The sequence below is a fragment of the Kryptolebias marmoratus genome, linkage group LG1 (genome assembly GCF_001649575.2).
Source record: "Kryptolebias marmoratus isolate JLee-2015 linkage group LG1, ASM164957v2, whole genome shotgun sequence".
NCBI lineage: Eukaryota > Metazoa > Chordata > Actinopteri > Cyprinodontiformes > Rivulidae > Kryptolebias > Kryptolebias marmoratus.
The window spans coordinates 30231713-30244805 of NC_051430.1; the positions used below are offsets into that span (position 1 = coordinate 30231713).

Here is a 13093-nt window from a genome sequence, read left to right on the forward strand (position 1 = left end):
CTAATTATCACATGATGAGGCTTCTTCCTGCGCCTGTCAAGATGGCTGCCACAGCTATCTTGACCCTGCATATCGCCCGCAGCATTAAAGCGGCGGGCGATATGCATTCCTTCAAGGAACGTTATGCCTTTAATGTTTATTTCCCACATTAAGGTATCTTGAATATTTTATGGTATTTAGTCCAGCTGGACCTTTCTGTTTAATTTTGCTGATCTGAGTTGTTTTTTTATCGGTTTTATTTTGAAAAATGCTTCTTTTATTAACACCCTTCCTTTGGGCTCCTCCACACCTGTTTCCAGTTAGCTCATTAGTCCACGCCTGTGCTCTGCTGTAGATTTCAGCCACAACATGTGACCGAATTTACAGGAATTAAAGAATTTAGGTTTATTTGTTTCGGCTGTGGCTCAAGAAGCCACAAGTCATTTATGTTTATTCCTACATTTCACCAAACATTATTTACTTTAATCGAAGAAGAATCTTGTTAGGATTCAGACCAGCTGAGCCCGGTTGACCCGGACCCCTCCAGGAGGAGATCCAACGTGAGTAAAACGCTCCAGAAGGAACTTTTTGTCATTTCTTTAAGAAGTTTCAGGTTGTGTGAAATGTCTGAGGGGGAAATGTAAATAACTTCTGTCCTAAAGTGATAGTTCAGGGAGGTTCTGTGGGTCAGGAACATTTAAACTCTTTATTTGTTGAGGTTCTGGTGGTCCAGAGCCTCACATCTCTGTGGCTTCCTGGTTGTTTCTCTCATTAATTCCCTCCCGAGCTGCTGTTTTCTGTAAAATGCAGCGTTTATTTAAGCTGCTGAGCAAAGAATGACTGAAACGTGCTGAAGCTAACAGAGTTAAAGTACAACCAAGCAGAACAGAAGCTGCAATTAACATGAAATGAATGAAAACAGCGCAAATAAATGATGAACATAAGATAAATATTAATAACTGAAATTGGCAAAAAAGGAGCTGAAGGTTACCTAAAACTTAATATTAAATTTTTATAAACAAATCTTAACATTTTAAAGAGAAACCCAGAAGTCAGAGCAGCCATCTCCTGAATGAGCTGAACGTTTTGATTTATAAACGGCTGAAATAATAAAGAATAAAACCAGGACAACAACAACCTGATGCTGACTCAGCATTTATGATGTTAGGATCTTTGGAGCCAAGTTCACTGAAGCTACAGATTCTTCTTAAACTGACTCCGGAGTCTGATTTTGGTAGATTTGGTCACAAACACATGAAATCAGACACAAAAACAGACAAAATGTAGTTTATTTTTTTACAGTCATAGGTTGGAACAAGTTCAGGATTGTCTGAAAACAAAATTTTTAAACTAAATGTACGGAAAAAAGATCTGAAGTGAACTCTCCAAATAAGTTTACAGACATCAGGAAGTCTGGGTGGACTTCATGAATAAATTGTTTAAAAGAAAAAGCTACATTTAATTTTTTAAACGTTAAAAAAAACAAACTTAATTTTATGAGAAATTACAGGAATGTTAAATACTGCAGAACATTACAGAGACAGACGAGCTTTAAATTATTATTATTAAATAATGAATCAACCGGATTTTTTTTGGAATGATGTGAAGGTTAGAGGTGTGTGTGTGTGTGTGTGTGTGTGTGAGATGGTCAATACTTCCAGTACCTGATGGAGACGAACAGCAGCTGGATCTGTTTAAAAACAAACTTCAGCTGCAGAATTTAAAACTAAGACTTTAAACTTTATAAATAGTACATTTTATACAACATTTTGTACAGCATGCACTGAAAAGAAAATAAGTTATTGTGCAAAGAATAAAATACATTCTGCATTTTTATTTTAATCCCCAGAGTTTCATTCGATTCATCTGGTGGCCTTTTTTAAAAATGTTTAAATATTTATCTTTTAAAAAAGATAAGAAGAACATTTAAATATCTTTGTGTACGACAACAAAGTATAATTATAGAGCCACTCAGGGAAGAAAACTGAGGAGGAAGATTTATTTTTTAACATTAAAGCTGCAACGTTGAGCTTAAAACTCAAATATTTCCAGAAAAAAAGATGTCATGTTGAGGAAAAGTTGCCTTTTAGGACCAAACTGGAGGAAGTGAGCTAGACTGGGTTTGTTCTGAGGGTTCTGGGTTCCTTTTACCACAAGCTAACCTGCAGGATTTTAATAAAGTTCAGTCTGAGGTCCGGTTTGTTCCTGCAGAACTCCCAGAACCGGCTCCAGCCCTTCACAATAAGAGTCTCAAACTCAAACACTGATGCATTTAAACATTCGGTGAGCCCGGCTGCAGGATCTGAACAATGATGTGAGCCAGATGTTTAGAGAGTTTTTTAATGTTTGTGTTTTTGGCTCTTATTGTGAAGGACTGAAACCCGTCCTGCAGCAGGAATAACCTCAACCTCAGACTGGTTCAGCGTGTTTGTGTAGCTGGTGACCCAGAACCTTCAGATACAATAACAAGGGAGCTTCACTTCCTCCAGTTTTCTGAAAATATTTAATCTTAAAATAAAATAAAACTCTTCCTCAGTTCTTTTCTTTTGAGGAGCCCTGAAACTCCGTCGTTCTTATAAAGCAATGAAGCCAGCTTGCACATTTGTTCTACGTGTTTCTGAAACGGACCCCGAGTTCGGTCGGATAAGATAAAGGTCAAAGGTCACAGAACATTCAGACACGAGAAGCTGAGCAGCCGCTCCCTGATTGGCTGTTGCTGCTGCCGTTGACCTGCGGCTGGTTGCTGGGTTTCCCGTTGCTCTGAGGCGACTACAGGCGGTCCGGGAGCAGAACCTCCACCGTGTAACTGACCCGCTTGGCCTGGAAGATGCTGTAGGTGTTGTCGAATCTCAGCACATCTGGGTTGAACAGAAAGTGGAAGATTTGTCTCGGACGCTTGTTGGCGCCGCAGTAAACGTTAAATAAAGAACCAAACCGAGCTCCTCACAGACTCCTGGCCGCTCGCAGGTCAGCGACCCATCCTCCGGTACCAGGTGAGCGTTGTACCTCTCGCTGGGAACGACTTCCTGCATCTCTGACGCCTTCTTCCACTCGCCCTTCTTAGCCTTCAGAAACACCCCGAAACCAATGTCTGCCCCCTCAGTGGCAAAGTACCACCTGAAATAAAACCAGAGGGTAAATTATTAGATTTGACCTGACTAACCTGCTAACCTGACCACCGATGCTTTAAAGGCAACAAAACCCAAACTCTGAATATAATCTGTTTAAAGGAGGAATGATGCTGAAAGGCAGATCTGACTCCAGGATCAACAAGAACTCTTTTTGCTAATTTTATTTTATCTTTAGCATTTGTTTTACTTTCAGCCACCATTTAGCTATTTATTTGCTTCCATTTAACTGTTTTGCTTATTTTATCTTTATCATATATCTTGCTAACTTCAGCTGATCTGCTGCTGTTTGATTTTTAGCCTCTGTCTTTAGCTTCTTTTCTGCTCGTCTTAGTTTTAGCTTTGTCTGAAGGCTGAAGTCGGCTGGCCTGAGCCTCGTGACTCGGCACCACCGGAGCTGCAAATGAAACCTGGGTCAGAAATCCTTTTTATCGCCCGCCGCTGTCAGACAAACACGGATGATGATGTTTCCTCCTGAGTCTTAGTCTGAGCCTGAAACTCCGTCAGTTTTACAGATATTCAGCTAAAGTATGATGTGGTAGTAGCTGAGAGTCGTTCACAGCACCGGCTCTGACACAAGGTGATCTCAGTCTTAAACTCTGGCGGCGGGCGATATGCATTTCTCCAAGGACTGAATTTAAACCTCGGCGCGCCCTCTGGAGCTACACCCAAACAGGAGTGTGAGGATAACGGTGAAGGTCAAAGCCAGCCTGTGGTCCCCACCCCTGGCCCGTTGCTCCACAGAACACCAGGCATGAGGAGGACGGTTCTGTTCGCTTTCCCTGCCTCTTATGATACTCAGTTAAACCAGTGGAGCTCAGTCCTGGTCCTCCTGGGTCACCATCCTGCACGTTTAGTCTGCAGGTCTTCATGCTCAACTCCAAGCTTTTTTTTCTGCGCGGTCGTTCACGTTACAGTTTAAATGTGACCTCCATCGGGCTCCACGCTCAGTGGAGTTCACAGAAACATGGCCGCTGCGAGTGTTGGCGTGGGTGCTGATTCTGAAGTTGCTGTCCAGTCGCGGCTAACTGTACTTCCAAATGGTAAAAGATAAAAGAAGACAGAAGAGAAACGGAGCAAAAAGGTCACATGATGACCTCCGTGGAGCTGTGGCCAAGAGTGGAGGGACCTCCATCCGTTCATCCGACATCAACGTTCCCTCTGAGGTCGCTTTGAACAACATCAGATGTTTATGCTGAAAAGACCTGAGTCAGATATGAAAAGAATCCGATTTGCTATGAACTAATCAGATGTGTATCGCATCGGAGGAACAGAATCTGAACTGGGTCAGGTTCGCCTGCAGGGTGAACGTTTCCCTGCTCGTCAGCAGAATCCGGTTCATCCTTCAGTCATTCAGATCAGGTGAGTCAGAGCAGAAAAACACCTGAAACCTGCAGGACAGCCCTGAGTTCAACCCTGCAGGCTGTTTCTGTCATGCACCTGCGACACCAATCCTCACCAAATTTTACTACAGAAAAAGAATCAAACTCCATAATTCTTCAATCAGATGATTTCAGTTCAAAAGGCGGTGGGCGATATGCATTCTGGCCTTTAACACGCCTGATGCAAACTTTGTTTGTGGCAAATAAAGTTTCCTATAAAATTAAAAGTGTCCCATCCCAGCAGGTTCTGCTTGGAAGAACCAGTTTAGAGAACAGAATCACAGAGAGGAGACCACCAACAACCTTCCTGTGGTTCTGATCCTTTCCTCACTTCGGCCTCGTTTTTTTAATTTGCCTGAAGAAAAATAGTTTGAGTTAAGTGTTCGGGAATGTTGTGTTGCAAACCTGAGACACACCCAGTTTCTGACTGGAGCGCAGCGGCTGATTCGTGTGTGTGTGCTGGGTAAATCAGAGCCATCAGAACCAGCTCCAGGGTCGCCTGAAGGATGTGACTCCAGGGAATCGAACCACCGTTCTGCTTTATGATTTATTGCCGAGCGGCACAGAATGAGAAACATCTGTTCCAGGTTTGTAGGGATGGAAACGGTTTGATGACAGATCTGTGTCCTGATGGGATACTGACCGGAGGACGCAGCCCGGGAACAGGATCTCAAAGTCCAGCTGCTGGGAAGAACCCCGGCTGACGGTCAGACAGGACTCGTAGTCCACCTTTACGTGGTCCCGCACGTAGTAAGAAGGAGGGACGGGTCCGACGTGGTTTATCTGCAGCAGAGACACAAAGAGTCAAAAAACCAGAAGAGTCAAATAATCTGAGAAGTTGGAGGAAAAGAGGAAAGCTTCACTTACTGTTTCTGTCTGAATGCTTGTTCCTCTTTTTAAACAAAACCGCTGCTTTCACACATTAATAGCAAAAAATCTCTTTTTATACACGTTTCTGTTTTATTTACAAGAATTCAAACCAACTTTAAACTCATCAAACACACAAAGGCTTTCTGTAAAGCTCTGAAACAGGCTTGGTTTTTGTTTTCAGCCTCGGCGGGAGTCAGATTCTCCTTCACGCCTCTAACCAGACCATCGCCAGTCCAACGGCTGTTAAAGTCGGCGCCTCGAGAAAGATTTCATCCCTCTTGGTAATATTTCTACTTTGCCTCGCAGCCTGAATTTTGTTCCAGAAAAATGAAGTTAAATGGGGGGAAAAATTGTTTTAAACATCTAAAACTGAAAGTGAACGTATTCAGCCTGTTTGATGTGAAGCCCAACCTTTACCTTCAGAAGCTACAGGAGGTCAATCAGATCCATCCCAGAATCAACACCTCCAAGTAGTTTGGGCTGCCAACACGCAAGAGACATCATGAAGACCAAGGAACTATCCACACAGGTCAGAGAAAGTTCTAAATAATACATCTCAGACCCTGAAGAAATCAGCATAATTCCTGCAGCGGGTTGGGAGGGCGATCATCAGAGAAACGTCCAGGAGCTCCAAGGTGACCCTGATGGTCCTCTGAGTCCACAGGACCAGTAGAAGCTTCATGGAGGAGCTGCTGTGGTCAGATGAGACGGGCAACACCATGTCTGAGGCAAACCTGCCACCTCATCAGGCCGAGAACATCTACAGTGAAGCATGGTGGTGGCAGCATCATGCTGTGGGGATGTCTTTCCATCAGCAGGGACTGGGAAACTGGTCAGAGTTGAAGGAAAGATGGAGCAAAATCCAGAGAAATTCCTGAGGAACCTGTTGGAGCCTTCAGAGATCTGAGACTTGGATGGAGGTCCACCTTCCAGCGGGACCCTGACCATAAACGCACCACGGGAAAAAAAAACCCACCGGTCTAAGGAAAACCCGTTAGAGACCCAGGAGTGGTATGGATGAAGCCCAGACCTCAGTCCAGCCGAGTATCTAGTTTGTTGGAGAAGCCTGGTCATGAAGAACGGACTAAAGGTCCAGGGAGAGTTTCTCCACCTTCCATTCGACACGATTCTGTGATTTTCCATTAAACGGAGCGCTGCCTCGATGAGAGCGGGATCGTCATTGCAAGGCTGCTCGACACGGAACGCCGGTTGCTCGGTCTACAGTTAGTCACAAGTTTAAAGGGAGACAGAAGACTTATAAGGCTTATGTTACAAAAACTTGGACAGAAAATGGCAGTTTTGAAGCAGCCGCTGCCATGACTCATCCAACATGGCTCCCTGGCCAACCAGTAGTCTGCTGACGTGAAACCAATTTACAGTTTTTAGAATTTAATCAGTTTTTCTCCCCATTTCCCTTCATTAATCTGAAGCTTTAGGAAGTTTTAGTCCTTTTAAATTCCAGGTTGTAGGACGACACCGAACACCAGGAGGGATGAATTCTTCTCCAAGGCACCAAACAAATGAGGGGGTTTTAGTCTGTTTTCAATCTGGAGCTGAAAAAATGAGCCTTTAAAACACAAAGTGAAGTGTTTTGTAATCTGTGTGAAAATGAAGCTGAACTCCTACAACAACACGGTAAATGTTTGTCTTCTTCTGTAACTCTGAACCGAACTCTACATGCAGTCTGTTATCAGGCGGGAACACTAAGAACAGAGCTGTTCCAAAACTCTCTAACTTCAACAACACACAACAATGTGAAGGACACGGTTAGCTAACTGGAGGAGAAGTTAAACAGACAAACTGGGAATAAAAATAAAACCACTTTGAGGCAGAATCAGTTCTGAAAATCTTGAGCGGAGTCAAAATGAATTTCTCTCCTTGTGTTCCTCATCTGTCCTGGGCCCAATTAATAATCTGAAGACACAGCAACAAACACGGGTCAGTTTCCATCTTCTGCTGCTGCTGCAGGAAACTAAAGCTGCGGTTTTACTCGGGACTCTAAGAACGATAACTACGTGATCCAGCTCAGCGAGGCGGGAAAGCGCCGACATCTTCCTGCTGCTTCTCAAATCGTTTATTTCTCACCTGTCTGGATTCTGTCACGCATGCAGATCTTTTTATTGATGTTTCTGTAGCTGTTGAATAATTTTACAGTTAAAACCAGTTAAAATTCTCCTTCCGTTGGAGTTTTAACTGGCTCTTTTATGTTTAACAGGATCTGTTTTCACAGCCACAACACGAGTGGAATCGTGTGTTCTTACAGAAAATCTGTGATTTCAGTTTGGCCTTTAATAATCAGGATGAGACGGGACTTCAGCGCTGTGCAGGGCAGGAAAATCTGGTGGTTAGAGAGCTCACATGAAACATAGTTTGCCATTCAAATAAAAATTTCAGCTGCATATTATCCAGACAGCGTTTCACTAAAGCAAAGCTGCAGTGAACTACGGGAGCCCGGGAGGCAAATCAGCGACACATCAGGGAACGCTTTAAAATGGTGGAAAAGCAGCTTTACTGTCTGACTCTACAGGAAGGACGGAATCAGACTCGTATCCACCAACAGCAGCTCTGAAAAACCATCTGAATGCTTTGATTATTGTTGCCACACATAGCTGAGTTTTTATTGTTTTTATCTTAATGAAAAAGGAACAAAAAGGTCCACAAAATCAGTTTCTTCTGATCCAACAGCACCACTGAGAGGAGAAGGTTTTCAGACCTCACCGTCAGAGACAGGATTTCATCCTCTGAGACTCGCGGGAGGAAACTGAGAACCACCGCAAACGTTTGGAGACTTTCTGGAGACTCCATCATGAACGAGCTGCAGCCCAGCGAGATTCTGACTTTCTGACAGAGAACCTGTGAGGCTGCAGCTCTGAAGACCGCACCGACGATCAGAAATCATTAAAAACTGCTCCACCTCCGCCTGCCCGGCAGATTAAAACACAAACAAGAGGGCAGCGCCACAGGGGCAACAAAATAATGTGCACGACTTAGAATAAGGTTCCCGAGCCGTGCACAAAAACAGGCCGTGATTTTTAAAAAACTGCAGCTCACTGATCAGAATTCAGTGAGACTGAAACAAAAAACTATTTTCTGACAATTTAGAGCCACCAACTGGTCTCCAACACCGAGATGTTGGCTTTAATCCCCTCATCAGCTGGACTTTGGGTAGTTTCTGCTTTGACTGCAGAAACCTTCTTGTCTCTTCAGTTTGTGAGACGGAGCGATGAGCAGCAGTAAAGATACTGACGACGGCTGCAATTTAGTACAACTTTACAGCATGCAATCAAGATAAACAACGATGCATGCTGACCCTGAAGTCAGATATGAGAGGATAAACTCTGCCGTACGTCACAGGAAAGCTCAACCTTTGCCACCGGAGTGAAAAGGTCCAGCTTCGTGTTTCTGACCAAACACTGATCCTGAACGTCCTGCCTGTGATGGATACTCGTCTGCTCCAACCTTTTTTTAAGCACAGTTTCTCACGTTCATGGTCGTTTTCACTCACCCTGGTCCGACAGCGAGGATCTCCATCGGGATCCGTCAGTTTACCTCCGTAGACCGCCGGCAGCTGCTCTTCGTCGATGTACTTCAGTAAAACCTCCTGCCAGTTCGCTGCGAAAACAGAGACCCTTCTGTGACATCGGGAAGAAAACGCTCCAACAGATATGCAAACAAGACGAACCACACAAAGGGGCTAAAAAGCAGAAGTAGATGAACATGTAGATCAAACTGATAACAACCCGAACAAGTCAAGAACCGTCAAATAAAACACAAATATAACTGAGGAGTTCTTCAGCTTGCTGGAGTTAACTGTAGGAAACATTCTCTGTTTTCCTGCTTATAGTTTTTTCAATCAAACTCCTTCTGCATACTTTATTTTAACCTTTTATTTATCAAAACGTTCAGCTCGCTATGACTTTAGGTTTTTGTAACTATAACTTTATTTGAAATAAAATCTCCCAAAGAAATACATCCAGACTTCTTAGAAATCTGTCTGTGTTTGTTGTCTTATGCTACCTGTACCATTTAGCTACTGTTCTGCTGTTGCTTTTTCTAACTTCAGCATCTCTTTGGCTACGTTTAGCTTTAGCATTTGTTAGCTAACTGTAGCCATTCGAGCTGGACGGGGTGGCGTGCACGGGCGTCACCTCCCAGGATGTGGATCTTCTGTCGCGTGATCTCACTCAGAAAGTGCCTGACGAGGTTGTAGGCCACAGGGAAGAGTTTAGGAGCTGAGGGAGAAAAGTGGAAACATCTGTCAAACAGCTGAAGTTTCTCGTCGAAGATGAGAACCATCGACAGCTTCACCTTTAATGACAAACAGCCTTTTCAGGCCTTCTGGGTAGTTGTCTTCGAACATCTGGAGGATCTGTTGGGGAGGACGAAACCGTTCAGGAGGTTTGATTTAGTCAGGTTTAAACGTGACGTGTGCCGCTCTTTACCTCCCCGTAGGTTTCTATAGCAGGTTTCCATAAGTGCTTCAGTCCCAGACCTTCAACATCGTAGATCATCGTGATCGACTCGATGTTCCTGCCCAGCTGGACAAAAAGACACGAAAAGCTGAAGATTAGGTGGATGAATGAGAGAAAACACAACATAAATCCTGAGTGAGCCTGTAGAAGTGGAAGTTTCTGCGTTTCTCCGGAAGAACCTTGTTTTCTATATTTAAGGAGAAAAAGCTGTTCTGGTAAAAAGTTTGTCTTGTATCTCATCGTGCAACAAAACACGACAAAATTTGAGGAAAAACCAAATGGAGATCAATGGGGTTTTAGCAAAACGAGTGAGGAAACCTCAGCCCTGTTTGGAGCCATCCAGAGTTTAAACAGGTCACAGAGAGTTGGACTTTATGGAGTTTTCAGATCTACAGTTTTTACACAATCACAGTTTAAATTTGATGATTGTTACTGAAAGGACATCTGCCTCTGCTCTCACCCTCTCGGACTGAAGGTTGCACTCCCTCTGCAGCATCTCGCAGTCTCTGATCTTGGACCTGACGAAGTCCTGCTTGGAGGCGGACAGGAAGAGGCCTTTAGGATCCACGGGTCCGATCACGTCGTACCAGACGGGGCTGCCCTCCCGGTCGTAGCCACACATCCCTCCTGACAGGTACTTCTCGATCACCTGAAAGCGGGAGAGATTTGTATTTGTGTTGTTTTTGTTGTTGTTTGTTAGTTTTCTCCTGTTTTACCTCTGGTGGACGCCACTCAGAGATGATGGAGTTGACCTTCATTTGTCTCCTGAACTCCAGATGCTGGAAGAGAAGAGGTTTGTGTTGAAAACAAATATTCTCCACTTTTAGCTCTTTGTAAAATTCAGAAAAAGAAAGCTCCAAGTTATATAAAGGATCTTCTTGTTCCATATTTTGCTAACAGAGCTCTTCACTCAGGCTGCAGGTTTCCTCGTGGTTCCTAGAGGTTCTAACAGCAGAACAGGAGGCGGAGCTTCCAGTTCTTAGGCTGACTCCATGCCTGCTTTCAGACTTTCCTGTTTGATAAATCCTACAGTTAGGGCTGGTTTGGGTTTCCTGAGCCATCCCATAGTTCTGCTGCTGGAGGCTCAAACTGCTTCATGCAGTTATTTACCTGTTCTGTTGTTTTTGTCTCCTATAGGAACTACACCTGGACCGATCTTGTCTGGGTTTCTTTCCTGCCCTTTTTTATCATCTCTGGCTCTTTTTTTGCATTTTAACTAAAATAATAACACATTTTTGCAGCAAGCTGTTAATAACAAAGAGTTTAAAACTTATTTTAAAAAGAGTCATTTGCTCATTTAAGTGTAGATGTAATGGTGGTTCATTGTTTTTTCTGCTTTAATGATTAAATTAGTTAATAGGTGAAAACGAGCTGTTTTTCTAAAGGCAGCCAGGTACAAAAACTGGACTGAAAAAGAAGCCAGGCTCCAAAGAAAAAAACCTTCAAACCTTCAGCTGCTTGGAAAGAAAACCTGCAGAAATGAGGGCTGGATTAAGACTTTTGCACAGTCTTTAGCTGAGTGTGCGTCAATGACAGAACCCTGACCCGGTTTACCTCCCTGTTCCCAGAGCTGGGCTTGAGACTCCACAGATACTAAAATAAAATGATTGTGAGGTCAATTAGCTGTGGCGGCCATCTTGAATCTGGTAATAATTGGATGGAACGGCTCTTCAGCTGTTGGCTGCTTGTGTTGGGATCTTATTTATCTGGCTCAGGAGAAGCCCGTTCCTGCCGCTGTGACGGCGTGGCGTCAGGTTTTAAAGGCCTCTGCGTCCAATCAGACGAGAGCAGAACTTCAGGAAGATCTGAACCCGTCATCGTTTGTTTTATCTCCTCAGGTGGCTGCGATGACTCAGAGCCGTTATCTCGCTGCTTCCTCGCTAATCTGCTGCCACTCCTGCACCTGTCTGACCTTCGGCTCGTTACGCAACGGGAAGGAAAAGGTCCGTTACCTTCCGCAGCATGGCCTCGGACTTCTGGATGTTGAAGTTTCTGGCTGAAGAAGAAAGGAAGCAGGTTTGATCAAGACAGGAAGTCAACACGCTGCATCTGTAACACAAGATTTCTAAATATAACATTTAAAATCAGCTAATTCACCTTTTTATAAAGAGTTAATCTGCTTACTGATTCCGAAATAAAAAGTTAAAACAGTTAAACTGAACACTAGCTAAAAGCTAAAAGTAGCAACAGGCTAACAAAAAGTAGCAGAAGAAGATTAAAACAGCCAGTTTACTGAAGCCGGTTTCAGAAAGAGAAGTTAAATGATTTAAGAAATAGAAAGGTTATCTCCTGAATGAGCTGAATATTTAGATTTTTAAACAGCTGAAACTGCACAAAGTTATCAGAAGTAGTGAAATAAAAACCCTGAAAACACTGATTCTGTCTCTGCAGTCGATCAGACATATTTGAGGAGTTTTTCCTCTGCTTTCCTGACTTATTATTTATTCAAAGTGGCGCACACATCCAGTCTCCAGTGTTTCCACCAACAGATATTATGTCATCAGTTCAGGAGCTTCATATCTGACGGCGGTTTGTTATAAACGGTGAGAGGAGCTTGTCTCGTCTCGGTGACGCTGAGCGGAGCGGACAGCTCGTCTAATGCTCCCTGTAAGGTGATTAACTCCGACAGCACTGAGACGGGTGTAATTCACTCAGGAAGTGGATTATTGTCCAGATATTGTTCCATCCTGGTGCGTTAACGGGCTCAACTCAAAGTAGAATTTATCAAGACGAAGCAGTTTAACATGAAAGATGTTAACAGCCTGTGTTCTCTGAAAGGTTATTCTATCTCTGACTCTCTGACAGAAATATGCTGGGGGAGATTCTCCAGGACAAATCCAAAACATAAAACTGTGCAAAGATCAGCTCCATAACAGAGCATCTCGTGCAGTTTAAAGCTTGGAACTCCACGCTTTCCAGATTTAAATCTGAGAAAGACGGGAAGTCTTCAGCTGCAGAATAAAAGTCTTTAAAGTTTAACGTTTGGAACAGAAATAAAGGGCTGTGTCATGCAGGGAGCTGCTGCAGAGACCAAGATTTGAGCAACACTGATTCATATTTACTGAGAATATTTGGACATTATTTAAGTTTCCTGAGCTTCAGAACCGAAGCTTTAAGTATCTCGGGGTCTTGTTCACGAATGAGGGAAAAATGGAGCGGGAGATCGAGAGGCGGATTAGTGAAGCAGGCGCTGTACCGATCTGTCGTGGTGAAGAGAGAGCTGAGCCAAAAAGCGAAGCTCTCGATTTACCGGTCGATCTAC

General features: G+C 43.7%; 1 protein-coding gene and 1 long non-coding RNA gene across 3 annotated transcripts in view; one reads left to right on the plus strand and one right to left on the minus strand.

Moving 5' to 3' along the window:
* Nucleotides 1-1250: 1250 nt before the first annotated feature.
* LOC108244538 (SEC14-like protein 2) overlaps nucleotides 1251-13093 on the minus strand; it is a 15453-nt gene continuing 3610 nt past the window's right edge. Inside the window, exons 3-12 of one of the 2 annotated variants that reach the window (XM_017430830.3) lie at nucleotides 11784-11827; nucleotides 10548-10610; nucleotides 10292-10480; nucleotides 9802-9897; nucleotides 9668-9728; nucleotides 9508-9591; nucleotides 8865-8971; nucleotides 5133-5272; nucleotides 2927-3096; nucleotides 1251-2837 (exon numbers count right to left, since the gene is read on the minus strand). In XM_017430830.3, coding sequence (XP_017286319.1) covers nucleotides 2749-2837; nucleotides 2927-3096; nucleotides 5133-5272; nucleotides 8865-8971; nucleotides 9508-9591; nucleotides 9668-9728; nucleotides 9802-9897; nucleotides 10292-10480; nucleotides 10548-10610; nucleotides 11784-11827 — 1043 coding nt within the window. In that variant the 3' untranslated portion in view covers nucleotides 1251-2748. Of the gene's footprint in view, nucleotides 2838-2926; nucleotides 3097-5132; nucleotides 5273-8864; nucleotides 8972-9507; nucleotides 9592-9667; nucleotides 9729-9801; nucleotides 9898-10291; nucleotides 10481-10547; nucleotides 10611-11783; nucleotides 11881-13093 lie in introns of both variants that reach the window. The other variant, XM_037974843.1, reaches the window with a different exon arrangement.
* LOC119616907 lies at nucleotides 5271-13060 on the plus strand. Its single transcript, XR_005232991.1, has 3 exons — nucleotides 5271-5640; nucleotides 10307-10465; nucleotides 11670-13060. It is a non-coding gene; the product is annotated as an uncharacterized LOC119616907 (long non-coding RNA).